The 22,652-nt window shown below is 41.2% G+C and overlaps 1 protein-coding gene across 9 annotated transcripts; it reads left to right on the forward strand.

Annotated features, from left to right (window-relative positions):
* The first annotated feature begins 113 nt into the window (after positions 1-113).
* gce (germ cell-expressed bHLH-PAS) lies at positions 114-22,604 on the forward strand. Of its 9 annotated transcripts, none has more exons than XM_089263441.1 (10): positions 114-238; positions 6,000-7,017; positions 10,621-11,577; positions 17,561-17,724; positions 18,088-18,445; positions 18,629-18,821; positions 19,399-19,630; positions 19,690-20,619; positions 20,682-20,824; positions 20,887-22,604. In XM_089263441.1, exons 3-10 carry the CDS (start codon positions 10,637-10,639, stop codon positions 21,016-21,018), a joined length of 3,093 nt encoding a protein of 1,030 aa, XP_089119567.1. In that variant the 5' UTR covers positions 114-238; positions 6,000-7,017; positions 10,621-10,636; the 3' UTR covers positions 21,019-22,604. The 9 variants fall into 9 exon arrangements, with proteins under 9 accessions (XP_089119567.1, XP_089119564.1, XP_089119565.1 ...); XM_089263438.1 differs by having other exon boundaries at positions 161-373; XM_089263439.1 differs by having other exon boundaries at positions 162-320.
* The last annotated feature ends 48 nt before the right edge of the window (positions 22,605-22,652 follow it).

Here is a 22,652-nt window from a genome sequence, read left to right on the forward strand (position 1 = left end):
AACAAAAGTATTGCCGAAAGCTTCGCGCGCGCGTGTGTGTGTGTGGGCTCTTAACCAAATTGTCTCAGCTGTATGTATGATATCCTGGCCCAAAAGTCTGGGCTTGGAGTAATGCGCCGCCAATGCCAATGCCAATTGGCTCGCTGTTGTCGCCTGTCGAGTCAATCGACAGTCGTCGCTAGTCGCTCGACAGCAGTCCAAGTCCAAAGACGTTGCCGTCGCAGATGCTCGCCGCGCAGTTAGTTCAATTGCTTCTTTTTTTTTTGTTACTGTTTAGCAGCCGCGCGAAGTAACGGCGACGCATTAAAATTAAACCGCAGGTAGAGACACATCTCCGGCCGGGCACCTGATGCAGCTAATGCTCTCAATACATGTATGTCTCTAAAAATATTCAGTGCATATACATGCATGTGTGTGTGTGTGTGTGTGCGTGTTCGCTGCACGTCCCGCCTAGCCTGTTGTGTAAGTGTGCGGGCAGCGGCTTCGAGCTTCGCCGTCGTCGTCGCCGTCGCCATAGCCGTCGCAAAAGCTCACCTCCGCCGCCGCAGCGCTCTCCCACTTCGTCGCGGCGTAGTTGTTGTTATACAAAAAAAAACAAAAAAATAAATAAAAAATAAAACAGAAACAATAACTGGAAAAGCAAACTAAAACACCAAATGATCCTGAAATTAGCTTCAAAACGGAAGCCTTGTCGTGTGCGTGTGTTTATGTGCGTGTTATTTGTTGTTGTTGTTTTTGTCGTTGTTATCCTTTAAGGCAAGGCTTAATATAACGTTAATTTCTCTCATTCTCGCCCCGTCTCTCTTGCACTCGCGCTATCACTCTCACGTTGTTTGGCGCCCACTTTGCGCTCTCTGCAAAGTGCTTTGCATTGCTTGACGTTCGTTCGGCTCGCTCTCCCTCCACACTGTCTCTCTCGGTCGCTCTCCTTCGCTCTCTCTCCCCATCTGCTGAAGCTCGCTCGCGGCAGCGGCCTAGCTGCTTGGGCTGCTTTTGCTGATTAGTTTAGTTTGTGATTTCAATATAATTAATTTCTGTTTCTGTAGCGGTTTGTTCGGACGTCGAACGTACGCTCGCTCGCTCGTCGCTCGTCGCTCGTTTACCCGCTCGCTAGCTCGCTCGCTCGCTTGTTCGATAGCTGCTGGCTTCGCTTCAGCTTCAGCTTCAATTGTTGTGTTTCAGTTTTCTGTTTTTTCTGCGTTCCGTTCGTCGTCGTCGTCGTCGTAGTTGTCTTTGTAGCCGTCGTAGCCGTCGTAGCCGTTGTCGTCGTCGTCGTCGTCGTTGTTGTCGCCGTCACTTTATTATTTTTCCTTATTTTTTTGTGTGTTGCTTTGGCATCGGAATTGAAAACGAAATCCGAAATCATAATTGGATTCGCAAAACGGTATCAAACTTAATGAAGTGCAACGTATTCTCGAGTAAAGATCCAAAATTCATGTTTGTTTTTATGTTCCTACTGTGTGCACCTGTGTGTATGTGCTGGGCGGAGGCGAGGTGGGCGAGGTGGGTGTGATAATCAGCTGCGAATTGCGCCATCTAGCGGCAGTCAAACTGATTTCCGAGAGAGGCTGCAACAAATGTTCGTTCTGTTCCATCATATAGCATAGGAAAATAAACAATAACAACAAACACTTGCACACATTAATACAAATACATACACATATAAATATATGTTTATGTGTGTATTTGTATATGTGGCTTGTACGTGCCCATGTGCGTCTGTGCGTGTGTATGTGGTTGTTAATTTTTGTATGGCACAGACAAGCCAAAAATTAACATATTAATGAATTTCCAGTTTCTTTTTTTGTTTTTGTTTTTCTATGGTTTATTTGCTTTCGTCTCGTATTTTCGAATTGCTTTTAATTTTGCTAACAATCTATGCATTTGTACATATATTTTTCTATATATGTACATACATACATATGCATATACATTTATACATATATAAATGTATATATAGATTTTTTGTAAATATTTTGTATATATTTATTTATTTGTTTGTGCCGCCAAATCAATCAAAATATCAAAGCGATAGAACAACACAGCAAAGAAACAAGAGATTAAAAACAATAAACAGCAAGCAATAGTACCAACAACAACAGCAGCAACATCAGCACTACAACAATAACAGCAACAACACAAAAAAAAAAAAAAAAATAACGAACAAAACGCACTCATTAAAAGTCTAATAAAGTTTTTCGGTTTTTATTATATTTGTTGTTGTTTTTGTTGTTTTCAAGGTTTTTATTTTTTCGTTTTCGTAGCTATGCGTATGTTTGTGTGTATGTGCGTGTGTGTTTGTGTGTGTTGCTCGTATATTTCTTATTTTATTTCATTTTCGTTCGATTCGCCGTTGTTGTTGTTAGTTTTGGTTTCTTGTTTTTTTTTTTTTTGAATGGTGCTTTCTGCTTAGCTTCTTCTTCTTCCTAAACATCTTTGATTCGAACGCACGTCAAAGTATCGGCTACGGCAGCTTTCAAGCCAGCGGCGACTGCGACGCTACGCGCACGCTTAAAAAGTTATTAATTTTCATAATAATTAACTTTGGGAATTTGTTGCAAAATATTCAACACACATACATATCCACACACGCACACACACACACATATATATATGTATATACAAATACAGAGACACACATGAATTTTTATAAAATTATTTGTTGTCTCCTCGAGCACGACAAAATTATTGCTGACGTCGCATCTGCCGCCGCCAACGTCGCCGCCGCTGCAGCTGCGACGCGTCGTTGTCTCCGTCGTCACCGTCGCCTTGCGTCTCGCATACAAAACAGAGAGGAGAGCGAAAGAGGCGAAGCTTGTACACGCATACAGCAAGTGCTAACCAATACCAGCGCACTGGCAGCAGCTGCTGCTGCGGTTATTAGCGCTGCTAAAAGCACAATACAAAATTTCTTACCTCCTCAAAACACTTACCAAGCAGAGCAGAGCCAAGCAGAGCAGGCCGTCTGTAAATGTAAATGCAGATAAGCGCAGTGAGTTGCGCTTAACTGCAAGCTCAGTCAAAATGCGCTCATCGGCACGCTCACACACTCACTCTCTCACTCTCTCTCTCTCTCGCTTTCTGCTGCTGCTCTCTGAAATGTGCTCTCAGCTGGCAGTGTTTGCATCACTGTTATTATCGCTATCAGCATCACTCAAACGAACTGAGCTTTCGCAATCTGATCTACAAGTCAACAACAGCAGAGAAAGAGAGAGAGAGAGAGAGAACGGCAACAACAAGTGTTCGCTTAAATTTTGCTGCACAGATTACGCATACGCAGTGTGAGCTGCACGGCAAAGTGCTAGCAAGAGATATGTAAACAATTAATAAACGAAAACAATATTATGCAGTAGCTGCAGTAGCAGCAACAACTAGAATAGTAATAGAACGTGCTAAATAGAGTAATAACAGCCACTCACATACATATATACACATACCAATGTATGTATGTACGTATGTAGATATATACATACGTGTTTCTATATCTCACTCTCTTGCTCTCTATGTGGCGCGAGTGCGAGTGCAAAGCTATTTTTGGTTTAGAAACGGTGACGGTGACGGCGACGGCGACGACGACGGCGGCGAATTGCCAGCAGCGGCGGCTACCACCTGATGTTGCCGTTGGCATCGCTGTCGTCGCTACAGTTAGTGGTTAGGCCAGGTCGAGGCAGTCGCAGCAGCAGCAGCAGCAGCGGCGGCAGCAGAGAGCTCATACAAGTTAAAGAGCGTGAGCGACAGAGGCAGCACTAGAGCCAACCAAAAAAAATAAATAAATAAAGAAAGAAAAGTAAATAAATAATAATAATAAAAGAACAGCAAAAACGGCGCGCAATTTTCTAAACGATTTTTCGAAGGACGTTGCTGGCACATTGTCCTTTACCCTGAATGTGTGCCTGTGCGTGTGTGTCTGTCTGTGTGAGTGGGCATGGGTGTGGGTGTGTGGTATGTGATGAGAAGCAGCAAAGCTATCCAAATTCACAGCTGCGTGATTTATCAGTTATACTTGGGTATTCAATCATGCGCCCTGAAAAAATTGTCACATCTTTAGCTCTATTTATAAACTAGTCGTCACACATACATACACGTACATACATATCTACATACGCACACATAACCATGCATACATAGTTTTGCGTGCGTATGTGTATTGTTGTTATTGCTGTTGGCGTATACGTAATTCGCTCAGTTTTGAATGCGCTCTGTAATTAACTGCTTTACCGTTAGAACGAAAACAGAAGTAAACAAACGTCGCGCAAAGGAGTGTACGGGCTCGTAGCGGCGAGAGGCAATGCCAAAGTGAGAGAGAGAGAGACAGAGAGAGCGAGAGAGAGGCAGAGAGGGGGACAGAGGACGGGCAAAGAGAATGGGCCTGTGAACACCGTATTGGGCGCACTGACAAACGGCGAGAATAAACGAGAACAAGCCAGCGTATTATATAATTTATTTATTGTTTTGCGCTCGCGGCGATTTGCGCTAATGTTGTTGCTGCTGTTGTTGCTGCTGTTATTGCTGCTGTTATTGTTGCTGTTATTGTTGCTGTTCTTTTTGATAATCTGCGTCTCCGTCTAGCAATTGCTGTGCCTTTTGCTCGCCAGTTTTGAAGGCTTTTGTTTTTGTTCTGTTCGTGCTGGCGCAATGCAAATAAAGTGAGCAGCCAACCAGGCAGGCAGGCAGTCAGTCAGTCAGATGAGAGAGCGAGGGCGAAGAGCAGGAAGAGTGGGAGAGCGCACGTAACAACAAAATGTTTAAGTTTGACGTTGTTATTATTGCTGTTGCTATTATTGCTCGTAACTGCGACTGCGACCCAGGTGATTGACCCAGGCCAGTGTCACTGTCACTGTGACTGTCGGCGCTGCCACCGCTGCCGCCGCCGCTGCTGGTTCCTTTGCTGCTGTTGCTACTACTACTACCGCTGTTGCTCATTAATTTTCTTTTGCGTGTTTATTTTGCAATGTGTACTAGAAATTTGTCCGCAGTTCCACAGTCTTAGTTGTTTATCCAGCCCAAGCGCCCACCCCCTGGCTTGCGTAGACATCTATATTTCATGTCCCTGTTGTGCGTGAGCCTAGGTCTGGGTGTGCGTGTGAGCTTTTTGTCGTCTTCGCCTTCTTTTGGGGTGTGCGAACAACAGCAACAAGAATGAGCAACAAGACACACGCACTGTAGCAATTCATGTTTTATGCTCTTATATTTTGCTTACTTGATTTGAGCGGCATACTCGAGCACGTACACATACACACACACACACACACACACACATGGGAATGCATGTGCTTTCTAAAAATGTCTGCTTAAGTCCATAAATTTCGAAGTCAAACTCGAAGTCGAAAGCTTTGAGACAGAACGCGTCCGCTCTCTTCCATCCTCATGCTCCATTCCCATTTGCAGTCTATCTTATACGCTCGCTCAGTCCGACCGACCAAACGACCGACCAAACGACCGACCGGCCGACCAACCACCCACCCATCCGCTCTCTCCCTCTCTAGGGCAGTTTTCAAGCTTTCGTGCTAAATGAACAAGCGAAGACGCAGCTTCGACCGGTTTCCATTTGACTAAAGCTCTTAATTTTTGTTTATGTGTTGTTGTTACTTGAAACAGCAGCAACAACAATAAGAACAACAGCAACAGGTGACAACACACAGGCAGAAACAAAGAAACAAAAACAAAATGATTAGCTATATGTTTAAATATTTTTTTTTAATTAGCAACAACAACAACAAAACGCGAAAACAAAATCAAATGCGACCCAAAATTTAAATAAAGTCATAAAAAAAATAGTTAAAAACGAAAAAAACATAAGTGTAATTTAAAATAAATTAAAAATCTATTTAAATGCTTTCAGACAAAGCTAAGCAAGACAAACAACAACAGCTCAAGCCGAGCGCAAAGTGCGCGAATTTTTTTATGTGAATTTTGTGTATGTTTCATTTTTTTGCTTAAGCAAAAACATAGTTTAAATAAACAAGTTTTTTCTTTCTTTTTTTTATGTGTTTGCTTAGAGTTCACAATGAGCTAATGTAACAGGAGCAACAGCAGAAACAACAACAAGGCTATTTGTACACTTGCAGAAAACAGTGCGACAAAGCAACAACAACAACAATTACCTCCGCATCGCAACGGCTGTACAAATATTAACAAAACAAAAAAACATTATACATATAAAAAAGGAAAATAAATTTTTATTTTAAATACTACAACAAATGCAAAACCTCCAACATAACGAAAATAGCAGCAGCTGCAGCAACAAAATACAATTTATAAAAACAACAACAAAACCAACCAAATAAATACCAAAAAATTATTTTAAATACTAAAAATAAAAAAAATAAAGAAAAAGTATGTATACACAAAGTTAAAAAACAACAACAAAAAGAACTGCATGCATTTCTATGTGAAAAATAAGTATACAAAAAAAAGAAAAAAGAAAAACAAAACAGCAAAGCATAACTTACAAGTTTACATATTTTTTATATGTACACATTGAAAGCACATTCATATAAAATATCTATATAATTGTTTATATACATATATATAAATATATGTATATATATGTACGTACATACATACGTAACAAGAACCAAGAACAAGCCACCAAAAGAAATCAAGTACAAACAGACCAAACAAAATAAAACAAGCAACGCAAAAAAAAAACTCAGCTCAAGCACATGAAAACCGTTACAAATTAAAAAGCAACCGCGCAGTCAACAAGAAAAGAAACACCAACAACAATAACGGCAACAGCCAGTGCAAAAGGTAAAAAGGAAATAAACAAATTTGCGGTGTGCGCAACAAACACGCAAACCAAGCAAAAGAAGGAAGAAAAGGAACACGCAAAGTGTGAGTGCGTCGCGGCGAGCGCCAAAGCCAAAGCTTAACAGCAGCAGCCACAGCCATAGCCGCAGCAAAAAGCAAGAACACAGAAGAAGAATTAGAAGAGAAAAAAAAAAAAAAAACAGTAACAATAGCAAACAGTCGACGCGGACTTCATGCAGAAAAATAAGAAACAGCACAAAACATGTAAGTGAAATTGATTTTTGTACACTACTCACAATGCGAAAAGTAGGCTATATATAAACTAGCTAACGTTTTGCCAAGGGTCGATGATAAAGCTGAGTACATTAATTGAATGTTAATTAGAATAATATTTGTTATCTAACATACAATTAGTATGTCAATATCGATAGTAATAATAGTAATTAATTTCCGAAATTTCTGTCGTTTGTTATTCATAGTTTTTCACGTCGCAGATAGGAGAGTATTGTGCAGTCGCTTGTCTGCGATTGCAATTTGGCATTTCTTTCGTACGTACCTGTGTGTATGTGTGTGTGTGTGTGTGTGTTTGGTTGAGTGTGCATGTGTCAAGCATTGTTGGGGTTGCCCTTGTTGCTGGCTGTCATTGTTGGTGCGACTCCTAACCTACATAAATATTAAATATTTTCGGGCGGCTGCCTTTCACTCACTCTCTCGCACACAGCACACACACAACCTGCTGCTGGCCTGCTCACTCATGGTCGGTGCCGGCGCATCTCCCCTCACGCCGCCCGCCTGCTGCACGCATTGTGCGTGAGTGTAAAGCTGCTGTCAGTCTGGCAACGTCTGCTCTGGCTTAAGCCTCTAACAACAAACAACAACAATAGCACCTGGTGGGCGTCTGTTTTTTGGGATCGTTATGGTTACACTTACTTATCTCCCAGAGAAAGATAGAGAGAGAGAGAGCGAATGCGATAAATATAGAGTGTGAGTTGCCAAAAAAAAAAAAAATTAAAATAAATAAAATGAAAATAAAATAAAATAAATAAATAACACGGCAGCGTCTGAAGCTTATCAAAACGTCTGCGTTCACGCGTATAAAGATTATAATTGTCTCTCACACACACACATATATACACATGTATCATATACATATGGATAATTACAATGCAAATGAAGTAAAAGCTCTCACAGCTTAAATAAGTATGCGAAGCAGACTTCTTGCTGATTGATGATGGACACAATTTGCGAACTTTACATGTGTAGAAGAGAGAGAGAGAGAGCGAGACAGCGATAGAGACAATGGCAGGGGCAGCTAACAGCTCAAGGCAATTGACCCGCATTCGTATTCAGTCTGACACACGCGTTGCGACCCGCTCGATCTTCAACTCCCCCTCTTTCATTCTCTCTTTCGCTCGCAATCATTTTTGCATCTGACAATTGAATTAGCAAAGAGTCCTCGACAGAAGCGCGATTTTGTGTTTGTCTTTTCTTTTAGTTCTTACAACAGTTGTAAATAAAGTAAAGCATACTTTTTTGTCGCTTGTTAGTTAGGGATATCTGTAAATGTGTATGTGCATATTTCATGTTTGTGTACTAAGTAGTTCTATATATGGATCAAATCTAAACAAATATTTTGCACTGTTATCTGGCAGCACTGACTGAACCGCTTACTTGCCAAGGTATTATCAAATGTCATTGCCATTAAATGTTTTTTTTTTTAAGATATATAATTTAGAAGTATTTTTCAACACTATTATTGAAATGACAATTATAAACCTTTTGGGAATCATAGTTAATTGCAATTCGAAAGCTCAAATTAAATAAAGGAATATTATAATATATATGTGAGGAATGTATATGAGGAAGGTATAATATATATATACATGCCTAAAGAACTTATAATCTATACAAAGAAATGTGAAGAATGGTATAAAAATTAAAACAAAATCGAATTTATGAGAGATGAGAGAAGGAGAAAGAAAATTTATAAACAGAATGTTTTTATTTGTGTTTTATTTCCCTTATTTTTATTGTCAATAATAGTGAAAAAAACAAAAAAAAATAAAAATAAAAATAAAAACAAAAACAAACCTTGTTTTTAAATATATTTTTCCACTCGGGTTGATTGACCTTGCCCCTCTCAACCGACTAGTCATACCCCTTAAAAATATACACACATACATATGTACATACATATATAAAAATGATACACGATCCGCTTAGTAATCCGTCAATAAAATTCTTTTTTTGGCCGGGAATTTCCGTAGAGCTTGCTCAATTGTCAAACGAAAAACTAACAGCAACAACAACAACACCAAAGGCAATCGAATAGAAAAGTAAATATATAAATAACTAAATAGTTCAAAGATATCATATGGATATATATAACATACATATATATGTTTTATGTATGTATATCTTGTGTGTGTTTTGTGGTATGCTCATTATTTATAGGCAGCACTTGCTAATATACTATAAATCTTACATATACTTATATATACATATGTATATATCTATACAATATCTATTATATATATTTAGGTATACGGATATATATTTCAGAAATATGTCTATGACACATAAAGCCTTCTGTTTATCGCTCTTAGCATTTTACGAGTCTTAGCATTATGGGCTAATGAGCTAATAATGAAATTGATCGATAAGCAGATACCCAGTAAAAGTATTTTTTTTTAAGTAAAACAATAAATAGTAAATTGAATTTTTCAAATATATGAAAAAAAAAATTAATAATAATAATATAAAATAATAAAAACTATATATGTCTATCTGAAATTTCAGCACTGTCAACTGCATCTCTTAGTCAGCTATACCCTAGGTTATTGATATGCCTGCTCTTAAATCTATTTCGAATCCAAAACCTTGCACAAAAATAGATTTACAAAGAAACCCGACAAACGAAAATAATAAAAAAAAATATTTACATATATACTTATGTATATATGTATGTATATTTAAAAAACAAACATCCCAAAAAAATAATAATATTTGTCTATGGAAAATAATAGAAAATATGAATTTATTTACTACATGACACGCAACAAGAGCAATCAAATAAATTATGAAACAACAAAATTAAATTGTTTTCGATAAGGCAAAACTATGCGTTGATGTCGCTCAGATACCCTGTAGCAGCACGCTGCCACATGGGGTATGCACATGCACTATGGAAATGAAATCGATCATCAAAACTAACATGAAATCATTTCAATTGCTTGAATGTTGCCAGATTGCTGTTAGTTTTCAAAGTATGGCAGCTCTGTTTTAACTAACTTCAAAAATGGCGAAAGTGTGGCAACACTCTAATAAGCATTTTCCGTTCGAGGCTTACTGGGCGTCAGTTGAAGCTGAACGAAGGCTGCCAGAGTGTCAAAGTGTTGATAATGTGACAGTCTGGCAACTCTGTGATTAGACTGAATAGAAAAACATAGAAATTCCTCGGCTAGAATCCCACACTCTGATTATGAAAAGATGTCGACATTGAGCATATGAAAGTCTGGCAACTCTATGCAAGATATTTGCTAAACTCTAGACAATATGATATTTATATTTATAAAATAACAGACCATATTTATAGGAAACACATAAATTTGTCCATGATCTTTGTAGAGCTGATCAAGCACTCTAGGTAGGCCTGTTACAGGGTATCATTAATTAAATCGCTGTCGAACATGAGCAATAGATTAAAAACTTAACAACCTGTTATATCAAATTATTATTGACCAATCCATAGTGCGCTGCCCTTGACCTCTCTTTCACGCCCCACAGCTATCTCCCTCTCTCTCTCTCTCGTTATCTCAATCTGAACTGATCTAGATATGTTTATCTATGCTTCTCTCTCACCTGCAGCGCCCCGGTCATCAAAATGAGCGCCCTCGATGCGTACCTAAAGCGTCCAGCGAAAGCGGCGTCCAGGTCGACCTCGGAGCATTCCAGCGGCGATCAGGCGGCCCAGGCGGACGTTGAAGATCTCAAAACAGACATTCCCTACTTTGACGATCCGCAGCAGCAACAGCAGCAGCCGCCGCAGCAGCAGCCAGAGGCTGATCCACAGCAGCAGCAGCAGCAGCAGCAGCAGCAGCAGCTGGGAGGATATGCGTCCGCCTGGTCGCCCGCTGAGGAGGCAGCCTCACCCGAGACCCAGCTGACCGAGGATTTGGATCTGGATGATAGCTATACGGACTCGGACTATGCGGCCAGCGGCAGCGCTGCCAATAGCTACTATCAATCGCCGACGCCATCGAATAGTGACATCATGCTGCGGCCTCCCTCCAATACCAGCTTCCAGTACAGTTATCCATCGTCGGGCACTGGACCGGGTCCGGGTGGCGGCGGCGGCGGCGGCGGTGGCGGCGCTGGTACCAACAACAACAACAACAACAATAGCAGCAGCAGCAGCAGCAGCAGCGGGCGTCAGCATGCCGCCTATGGACATTCCCAGACGCTGGCGTTGCCGCCGCCGCCATCGCCGAGCTCATCCTCGACCAATATGTACCCGAACATGTGGTATCCGAATGCATCGTATGGCAATTCCGGCGCTGGCCACGCCTACGGACGGTATGCGGGCTGTGGTGTGCCGCCGAGTGCGGCTGCGTATGCGGCGGCCGTAGCACATGGCATGTTGCCACATGGCCATCATCATCCGCATGCGCCGCTGCATCATCCGCATCCGCATCCGCTTCCACATCCGCATCAGCATCAGCATCCGCATCCGCATCCGCACGCACTTCCGCATCCGCATCACCAGCATGCGCACCACCCGCACACGCACGACACGATGATGGAAATGTTTCATCTTTCAAATAGGTAAGTGTACCATGTACGATATTTCTCACTTGATCTACAATCGATAATTATCGATAAATTTGTTTTTAGCACATTCCAATTTGGAATGTGTTTCTTAAATGTCATCCCAATTGTTTTTGTCATTCTTGCTTAAATATGTCCTGCATAATGGGCTGTCGATATTTATCGATGATTCGATTTGCGTTGACTGGCAATATTCTTATCCATTTTGTGTCTATATTGCTTTGAAAGATGAGTCGAAATATGAATCTTTTACATGTGTGGACTTTTTAGCCCCTTTTGTTGTAATTCGATATTTATCGATGGCTCAAAAGTATAGATTTATCCTTTCTGGTGTCAGTAGAGTTAAAATTCATTGTGCTTTCAGCAACTTGTTATTTAGTTTCTCAACGCTGCTAGCTGTAGAGCATAGTTATCGATTTATCGGTCTCAGACTACACATCCGATTATTTGTGAGAAAATCCTTTCATTTGACTGCTTATTGTGATTTCAAACAGTTATAAAAGCCATTTCAAATCCAAATTCCATTTGCAGTCTGTTTATACAGATACATACATACATATATATGTATATATGTATATGTATATATATGTGTGTGTGCTTTACCTACTTGATTGCTGATAAAAATCTATTTTTCTTGCATTCGTGCACACTCACTCACACACTCACTGCCATTTCCTTGGCCAATTTTCTTAACCCACAAACAGCGGAAACAACTGGCAGTCGACGCGCCACGCCCCCCGCCCCCCCTCCCGCCAGCTGGCTTCGCAGCAAGCAAATCATGCGCCAACGCACGCTGTTCAGCTCTTTATGACCCGTGCAGCCAATTTGGCCACATTTGTTGAGCTGCTGACCCGCTGTGCGTCTGTTGGCTCTGATTGGACCCGATTGCTGGCAAACGCCAAACGGCCATGGCCAAAACCCACAGTCCATCAAAGCCCCAGCCCCCATGGCCCAGTGCCACTCGCGGTCCTTTGATAATTCATCCTGTGGCGCTTATTTTGTATATTTTTATCGAAAAATTGTTTGTTTTTCTCGACAATTTTCACATTTATTTTCGTCACACACTGCAAGCGGCAGAGACAACAATTTGCCCAGTGGGTCATTGAGGCTGAGGCCATGACGGAGATGATCAAGAAGCAGAGACGGTGATGACGGCCAGTAAATGAATTGAAATAGAAAAATAAACAACATCTTGGCCATGCCCACTCGCCCATTTGCTGCTGCTAACAAGCTCTGCGAATGGACTCTTACTGCACTCATGCGTTGCATTTGTTGTTGTTGTTGTTGTTGCTGCTGTTGTTATCTTTAAGTCTTATGAAATTTATGGCACGCGTGCATCGGCTCACACCCACAAGCGCCGCTGACCACGGGCCATCAACTGAATGGGCCAACAATAACAAAAACAAAAGAGTCAGCAGCGAGAGGTAACTTGATTGGCAGCAACGTAAACAAACAGCGAGAGAGAGAGAGATAGAGAGAGAGAGAGAGAGAGAGAGAGAAAGAAAAATACGCTATACTAAATAAAAAAATTGATTTCCTTATTTGCTGACAACAAAAAAAAAAAATAAAAACAAAAACAAAAAGAAAACAAAATTAAGTAAGAATTAGCGACTGCTTAATACTCGCTCAGTTCTGAATTATTTCTCGTAAATCTCTCGAGTTAGTCTATACCAACTTGACTCCCAGCTTGTTTAGCTCAAGCTGTAAAGTTCGGGAAATTTATAGGTTTTTTTTTTTTTTTATGATTTTCCACCTCGCCCAGTGGTAAATAACATGTTTTGCTTAATCAATAAAGGAGGCAAAGCGTTTCCCTGTTTCTACCACAACTTCCTCATATACAATATAGTTTTATTTTTATTTTTATGATTTGCCACGCCCGCAAGGGGCGTCTTGGCTTGGCTATACAAATGCAGATTAAAAATTTCCAGTTTTAACTGCGTTTCTTTGATATTCCCCATTTGCCACGCAGCTAATCGACTCCTTTCACTTTGAGAACAGGTATGATTATTCCATATAGAGAGCTACACACGTACACATACGTCTGTATGTTATCTATTTCTATGATAGATACCTTAAATGCTCTCACTAAATGCTAGTTAAATACTAATAATTATTAGCTGCATGTAAAATGACAACAATATTACGTATACGCTTACGTATACGTAATAATCGTTCCATAAATAATTCAATATTGGCAGTTTTATTCATATGAACGGATTAGCTGTGCTAACTGACTGGCTAATTGATTGATTGACTGATTGTTTGACCGATTGGGCGGCCAATTGATGAGTTTGCTTTCAAACTGGATTCGCTCGATTTCGTCAAGCTAAATCAAAATTTATAGCTAACTCCATAAGTAAATGGCTTTTAGTTCATGCACAATTCGCATGCGAAAAGCCGGTGGACCTAATAATATTTTAGTGGTTTATTGACATCATGCATTTATCCCTCTTTAAACATGTATTAGAGGAGGGAAATGTGGGTGGATTGTTGTGGATCACAACATTTTTATGCCTAAAATCTTAAGATATCTTAAGTTAAGATTCATCAAATCTTAAATATCTTCAAGCTAAAGATCTCCAAATATTATGTTGCTTTATTATAGTTGTATAGCTCATCAATTTAAATACTATTTAAACCTTTCCACTTGGTGCTCAACTTGGCCATTCTGCAACATTTCAAAATGTTTCTTCCTAGTTCTTACTGGCGCTACATTCATTGCCACATTCATAAAGCTTCCTTTTCATGCGACTCGCCAATGAAAACCTAAAAATTTTCATTTAAAAAAAACCAAACAAATCATTGACTGGGTAGAAAGAAAAAATGTTGAATTCAATTTCCGGCAGTTGCCAATTCTCCGGAACATATTATATATGGATTGGCAAGCCGCAATGTGTGTGTGTGTGTGTGTGTGTATTGAATACTCATAAATTTTCATTGGCGATTTCACAAGCTGCTGTAAATGGTTTTCCACGCAATTTGAACCGCTTAACCGATGACTATTCCAAGTAATTGGGATATTTAACAATATTACGTATACGCTACGAGCAAATGGAAAACAAGCGCATAAAAAGCGAGAGATAAGAGTACCTATACCAATACATACATACATATGTATGTATGATATGTATGATAGATACAACACTTAATCGTTGGCGATTGTAAATTACTAATAGCGATTTATAAGTTTTGTTTTTTAAAATATAACTGCAATAACTGAGTAACGGAACGATAGCCACTTCACTATGTTACGCATTAAAACAATCTATTTCTGTCAATATTTGTATAGCTACCCTGTAACTAGACAGGAGTATGCACTGAAGGGCATGCATGACTGAAAACGATCAACTGAAAAACGATCTTGAAAAGTTAAACATGAAATATAGAAGAAGTCTATGGTAATACAATAATACTATACTAAATACTCAATATATTATCATCATCTATCTTATAAACTCTCCACACATTGGCAATTGAGCATTACAGGGTATTAAGCAGTCGATATTTGCATTCGGCATCAAGAAATCCGTTCGATTGCATTTTCAGTTTGTTTCTGCACGGCGCCAAGGTCACGGCTACGATAATGTGCAAGAGTGAGAAACAGAGAGGAAGCGTGAGCGAGCGAGCTAGCAAGCTAGTGTGTGTGTGTGTGAGTGAGTGAGCGAGCGAGCTAAATGCATGGCAAGTACAGTAATCGAGACGACGCGTCGTCGACGCCGACGGCGCCGCCTATCACAGTGCACTGCCGTTACATTGTTGCGCATTCAAAACAAATAGCCGAGACGGGCGACGTGAACAGTCCAATAAAGCCCGGCATGAAAGAGCGAGAGAGGGAGAGTGCAAGCAACAGGCTGCGCCAGAGTGTAACGGGACGCTGGCTGTAAGAGCGGCGAGTTGAGTAACTGCAAATGCAACATGTTAAATAAACAAATGCACTACGCATACATACTTATGCACATGCTTATTACATGCATATGTATGTGTATATGTGTGTGTGTGTAAATATGTGTATTTATGTGAGCATTGATACAGACCGCACTCACAATCAGCCGCAAAGTTGGCGCGTCGAGTGGCGTCAAGACCTTGCACTTCCTCGTTTGGCCACTTGGTCTGGCCCATTGAAAACAAAGTGAACGTCTCAAGGGCAACGCTTAGAACACCATGCCCTCAGCACCTCACTCAAGCAAGCTCACACACACACACACTCTCTTTCAATCCCTTCTCCACTCTTCCGCTCTCTCGCTCACGCTCTCCCGCTCTATAACTCTGCCGTTAGCCGTTTGCATATTGGAAGCCCAACCGCTTACAGCCTCTTCTGTAGACACCCTGTCATCGCTGCGCTGGCACAGGGCGTACACTTCGAAGCCTCTTGGCTAGGGTATTCCGTTAAGTGTTAGCTGTTAATTGATATTTGCGTTTAATTTTGCAACATTGTTGCATTTGGCAGCCATTTGCGTGTGCACATCTTCATATATATGTATATATATATGTATGTATTTGTGTATGTACAATTGTATATATGCACGCTTGCTATCTGTACATCTAGGATACCCTGTGCCATGCGACCCAAGTGCAGGCACTATTTGTTTGCATAATACGCTTATCGTATATCATTTGTTTAGACTTCACTCGGTTTATACATACATATACTGTCATGAAAATGCATTAGTATCATCCATTTGGGAATCTAATTCGTTCGACTCTATCGCCTGCCTGCAGGCCATTATTTATTTATGTTTTGCATTGGCTGACGAGCTTATTAAAAATTACCACGCCTCGTTTCCCATTGACTTATTTATAGATGTTCGTATTTATTTATTCCAAAACTTGAACGATAATAAACAATTAGTTTACGATATTCACACAAAACTGTATACCCAGCAGAATCTAGAGCTCAAAGTGCAGGGTAATTGAAGACATTTAGCTGCAGCTGGCATAAGTACGTGTGTGTGTGTGAGTGTGAGAGAGTGCTTGCTTGTGCTTGTGTCTGTGTGCGTGTAAATAAATTCGTTACATAGTTGGATACATCGTTTTTGCGCCTTTTCAATTTTGCATGTGCTTGATATTGTTGTTTGCGTTTTGCTTGTTGTTTGTTTGTTGTTGTTGCTATTGCAGTTGCTTCTTTCATTTCGCACTCGGTGCTTTGTGCGCCTATTGCGAACTTGCATTATTCTTATTTTTTTTTTCTTTTTCAATTGCGTTTTAAAATAAATTACATCAGTGGACGGGGATGGCAATAGCAACAACAACAACAACAGAAGCAACAACATCTATTACGGCAGCCATTGCTAATCGAACTTAAAGTGCTCATATTCCCATATGAGTTACTCATAAATTGCCTGGAAGCCGCCGGTGCCGAATAGGCAATGCCAAAGAAAGAGAGAGAGAGAGAGTGTGTGTGTGGGAGAGCGAACACGTGAGAGCCAAAGCCAGAGCGAAATTGAGAGTGAGAGCAAGCTGAAATGATCGCTTAGCAAATGAAACTGTGCTTGAGCGCGGCGTGGGCGTAATATGAGGCAAAAGGAAGTTCGCGCCATGTTCGGCTTAACGGTTGACTCGCTGACGTTAACAGTGACGCCGACGGCGACGTCGACAGCGGCGTCAGCTGCATTGGCGAGGCCCATTTCAGCTGATTATTATTGACAGCTATTGAGCTGTTTGTCATTCCCACATTCCGCTGCAGCAGCGTTAAGTCATGTCTGCGTTTATCTGTGTATGTGTGTATGTGTGTGTGTGTGTGTGCGCCTAGACTGCCGTGTCATGCGCTATATGAGTGTATGTTTGTATGTATGTACGACAGAACAAACAATTACATTAGCTATGTCTGGCTGTTGAACAGCGCCCCATACCCCACGCTACACCCGCCCAATCAGTCGACCCTTTTTTATTGCGTCTCATATCTATTGATTTAAGTGTATTGCAAACGGTATATTATTCACAACCTAATCCCTGCACTTAACTGCTGTCTTCATTGTTGCAGCGGGCGTGAGGCACGCAACCGGGCGGAAAAGAATCGAAGAGACAAACTGAATGGCTCCATACAGGAGCTCTCCACCATGGTGGCCCATGTGGCCGAGTCACCACGACGGGTGGACAAGACGGCGGTGCTACGTTTCGCAGCGCACGGACTTCGCCTCAAATACGGTAAGTGCACTATGCATGCATGCATATATGCATAATAAGATGTGCATAAATATACATACATACATATGTATGTATATATACATATATACAGTAAGTGCGCACTCTATGAAGTCAATAAATAATATTTTACTTCAATTGATATTTCCCATAGTTTCCATATCAGTTTCGTGCAGTCTGGCAACTCTTTTGCTTTTAACGAGCTGAACATTTTCAAATTCTCCACTCTTTCGTGCTTAACGAAAGTTGCACGCTTAGTGCTGCCAGACTGCCGTGAAAGCCGTTACGCTTGTGATGAGCAAACATAAACATCTAAATAATATTATTTATGAATTATTTTTGTTTGTTTTACGCTTTTGCAATTAGTTTTTGGCAAAACGCTGCATCAACAGCGGCCGCAGGTGACAGACACACTGATGGGCATGCTGGATAGCTTCTTTCTCACGCTCACCTGCCACGGCCAGATCGTGCTAATATCGTCGAGCATCGAACAGCATTTGGGACATTGCCAGACGGATCTGTATGGCCAAAGCATACTGCAGATAACACACCCCGAGGACCATGAAATGCTCAAGCAACAGCTCATACCCACCGAGCTCGAGAATCTCTTCGATGCGCATGCGGAGCCGACGGATGCCGACGGCGAGCCGCGACAGCGCAGCAAATCCGAGGAGGATTACATAGATCGCAAGCTGCGCGATGATCGACGCAGCTTTCGTGTACGGTAAGGGTTTTTTATAGTTGATTGGCAGCACTTTTTCCAATAGACAGTTGGCCGCTCCAATTGGCAGTACTTTTTGTACCCTTAAAATCTATTCAAATATTATATTCGACACATAAATGTATATATTTCGATCGCATTTTAATGATTTCATATTTCTTTCTATTTATTTTGTATTTCTCGCAGTTTGGCGCGCGCTGGCCCCCGCTCAGAACCGACCGCCTATGAGGTGGTCAAAATCGACGGCTGCTTCCGGCGCAGCGACGAGGCACCACGCGGCGTACGCTCCAATACGTTCAGCTCCAGCCTGCAGCTAATAAGACGCACGCGTGGCCGTGACGATGCCATACCGCTACACACAATTAGCGGCAACGATATTGTAAGTGGCCAGATATTCGCTAATATTTATGTGCATATACTTAGATACATATGTACATACACATGTATGTATGTGTGAGTATGCAAATGCATAAGCAAGCAATAATCTGTTTGATTGAATGAGCTATTCAAATGAACTGCTGAACTACAATGTTCTGTGAATTACAATGTTCTATGAGCGCTCTTTGCTCAGTTGGTCAAACGGTTATAAATAAGTTCAACTGTTCATAAATTAATTAGAAATCCAACCGCTACGAACGCTACGTTGATCGTTCACGAACGACTCAGCTAAATCGGTTATAAAAGCTGCCATCGGCTCAGCTTTTTAAACGGTTAAACGGTTATGAGCGAGACGTTTGGCTCAACTGTTTGAGAGCGGTTGTGCAGCTGTTGGCGAGCGTTAAGTTCAAATGAACTGTTGAGCCGGGACAATGGTTCTATTGAGCTATTTAGTTAATGTTGAACAGAGAAAATGAAAAACAAATGCATAACAGCAAATGAAGTGATAAGTCCTGCACAATATAGTTTATACATTGTATATTAATATATTCGTTTAATGCATTTCGTTCGCTCTGCAGGTGCTGACAGCTTGTGCGCGCATTATTCGGCCACCAAAGATCGTGAATCGACTGTTTGATGCGAACACGCTGGAGTATCGCACACGGCATTTGATCGATGGCCGCATTATAGATTGCGATCAAAGGATCGGCATTGTGGCCGGCTATATGACGGATGAGGTGCGCAATCTGAATCCCTTCACCTTCATGCACAACGACGATGTTCGCTGGGTGATTGTGGCGCTGCGGCAGAGTGAGTGGGCGTGTGTTTGTTCTACTGGGCACTTTGATTTCATTGGCGATTTCTTTCAGTGTACGACTGCAACAGCTCGTATGGCGAGTCAACGTATCGGCTCTTCACGCGCAACGGCAACATCATTTATCTGCAATCCAAAGGGTATCTGGAGATCGACAAGGAGACGAACAAGGTGCATTCGTTCGTCTGCGTCAACACGCTGCTGGACGACGAGGAGGGCAAGCGACGTGTGCAGGAGATGAAGAAGAAATTCTCGGTCATCATCAATACACAAATTCCACAGTCGACCGTCGATGTGCCCGCATCCGAGCATCCAGCGCAGCTGGAGAAGGCGGTGCTCTGCCTGATACAGAATCTGCAGAGCAGCCAAGCGGAACAGAACGGCGAGCAGCTGGACGCAGACGATGATGATGACGATGCCAACGATGATGGGGACGAGGTCGACGAGGATGATGGGGAAGACGGCCTGGCGAGCCTGGCCGCCTTGAGCTATCCAGACTCCCAGCAGCAACAGCAGCACCATCATCAACATCGTCATGGACATTCACAGCATAGCTTCCACGATGCCGGCTCCATCTCACAGACACGTCTGGGTTCGGGCCATAGCGTGGGCAGCTCGAAGACCCCTCCACTGGCGCTAGTGCCGCCCGAGACGGCGTCGGTCAAGTCCTCCATATCGAAAAGCGTCAGTGTGGTCAATGTGACAGCGGCCAAGCATTTGCGTGGCCTTCAGGCCGCAACGGCGACCAAGTCGCCCAGCTCCAAGACCGGCGCGACGTCGACGCTGCTCGACAGCTGCACTTGCAGCTGCCTGGGCGAGGGCGACTGTGACTACTGCCAGGGCCCGCTCACGCCCGAAACGGTCATCAGCGGCACATCTGCGCCGCTCAAGCGCAGCAGCAGCGGCGCACCGAACGCAGCTGGCCCAGCCGATGCCCTGGAGGCGGACATTAAGCTGGCCAAGCGGCGCTTCATGCCGAGCACAGGTGAGCACGAATGGGCATCGAGTTTATATAGACAACATAACATTTCTCATTTTTGCTTCCAGCAGAGATTGAGCACGTTCTGAGCAATTCCCTGGAGCAGATCGAACGCAACCTGCACCAGCAGCTGAACGTGGCTGCCCAGCTGCGTGATCAGAGCAATCGATACGAGCTGCCGCATGCCAATCAGCGCATCGATGAGATCCTGGTAAGTGGCTGACCCCAATCAAGCGTGCGGCTAGCTAAGCTCCGTTCTTTGTACCCCAACAGGAGGAGCACCAGAAGCAGAGCAAACTCTACGTGAACATCAAGAGCGAATACGAGGAGCAGCTGCAGAGCAAGGCGAATGCCACCAAAACGGAGACCGATAGCCAGGGCAGCACCAGCAGCGGCATACCCTAAACGGGGCCATACCCATATAGATATACCTATATACATATACCTACATACATACATACATTTATGTGTGTGTATACAAATTGAGGGTTTCAGCTGATGTGATAAGCAGCGCAAGCGAGTTGAAGCTTTACTCCGGGGCAAAGGCAAAGGCAAAGGCAAGCAACTCTTACAAGTGTTACAAACTAGCTAGAAGAAAATGCTTTCTTTGGCCCACCGAAGCTTGAATACCCTTGTGGACAGATGGCCAGAGTCTCTGTTGATCATATATATATATAGACATATTTGAAGACAATTAAATGCAGCCTCAACTGAGTTTGGCAAACAGGCTGCACATATAGATCGTATATATATATCTATACATAGAGAGAGAGAGAGAGATAGAGAGAGTCACTCTGCAGGGGTAAAAACAAAGGCAAATTGATGTACTTTAAAGTGCTAACACAAACCTATTTACAATGAAAATGCGTATAGGGATCTTTAATGCTATATATATATATATATATATATATAGATATATACAGCTATAAGTGGAATCGAACTAATGAGTGAGCATGCAACAAAAACCTATTTTAGCAAAGAAAAGGGTCCTGGACTCGCCCAGCGGCAGATTTGTTCTTACTTTTTGTTTGTTCTTATTTTAATAATTGATAACTTTGACTATAATATTTTTTTTTTTTTACATAAATGTGTGTGTGTGTTTTTTTTTCTATATATATATATATATAAATGTAATTTGTATGTAGGCGTCACTAAAGTAAATAGTTAAAAGAAATATATAGTGCAAGAAAGTGTTTGTTAATTTAAAGTAAATTTATAGTCACACCGACACACACACACACAAACACACACAAAACAATTATTAGCTATACAATTTTATAGTATATATATATATGTGCATATATATGAATGTCTTTATATATGTGTCTGTATATGCATATAGAGATAAACTACAAACTAAACGTGATAAAAGACTGTTACCAATTAATTTTAGCATTAGCATACTATAATAATATATACGTATGTATATATAGTAATACATGTATGTATGTATGTATACACATAACTATATGCATGTAATCATACTTAAATTGGTCTAATTAAATGAACATTTACGTTTTACCAACCATGAATATTACTTATATATACATACATACATATATACAATATAAAAATATATGCATAAATGTTTTAAATGTTTTATACTCTACAATAGAGAGCGAGAATGAGAAATAGAGGGAGATAGCACAATAGAGAAGAAGCCTACATAGCACATCCAATATTTACTTCTCTATGCCAATCTCGAGCCTCAAAAAAAAAAAAAACAAAAAAAAAAAAAAGGATTACAAAAGAAAAAGCCCAAAAAAAAGAAATCTAAATAAGTTTAAAGTTTTTGTTATGTGCATAGGTGAATAAATAATAAATGTTTTAGTCTTACACTGTGAAAATGTTTGGAGCGCAAAACGGAATTCAATAACGGTTTTTTGTTTGTTCATACATAACCTCAAATGTTGTTAAGTTTGGCAACAATGAAACAGGCGCCAAGTACAATTTACAACAATATATACATATACATATATATGTGTGTGTATCTGTGTACACAATATATACATATATATATTTATATTTACACTTACAAA

The sequence above is a fragment of the Drosophila navojoa genome, chromosome X (assembly GCF_054131105.1).
Source record: "Drosophila navojoa isolate 15081-1374.11 chromosome X, UAZ_NAV_1.0, whole genome shotgun sequence".
NCBI classification, from domain to species: domain Eukaryota; kingdom Metazoa; phylum Arthropoda; class Insecta; order Diptera; family Drosophilidae; genus Drosophila; species Drosophila navojoa.

Excerpts from the sequence above, each read along its gene's own strand:
- gce (XM_089263441.1), top strand. The coding sequence starts at position 10,637 with ATGAGCGCCCTCGATGCGTACCTAAAGCGTCCAGCGAAAGCGGCGTCC. Across the intron at positions 19,631-19,689 it reads GATTGTGGCGCTGCGGCAGA|TGTACGACTGCAACAGCTCG; the intron begins GTGAGTGGGCGT and ends GATTTCTTTCAG. Across the intron at positions 20,825-20,886 it reads AGCGCATCGATGAGATCCTG|GAGGAGCACCAGAAGCAGAG; the intron begins GTAAGTGGCTGA and ends GTACCCCAACAG.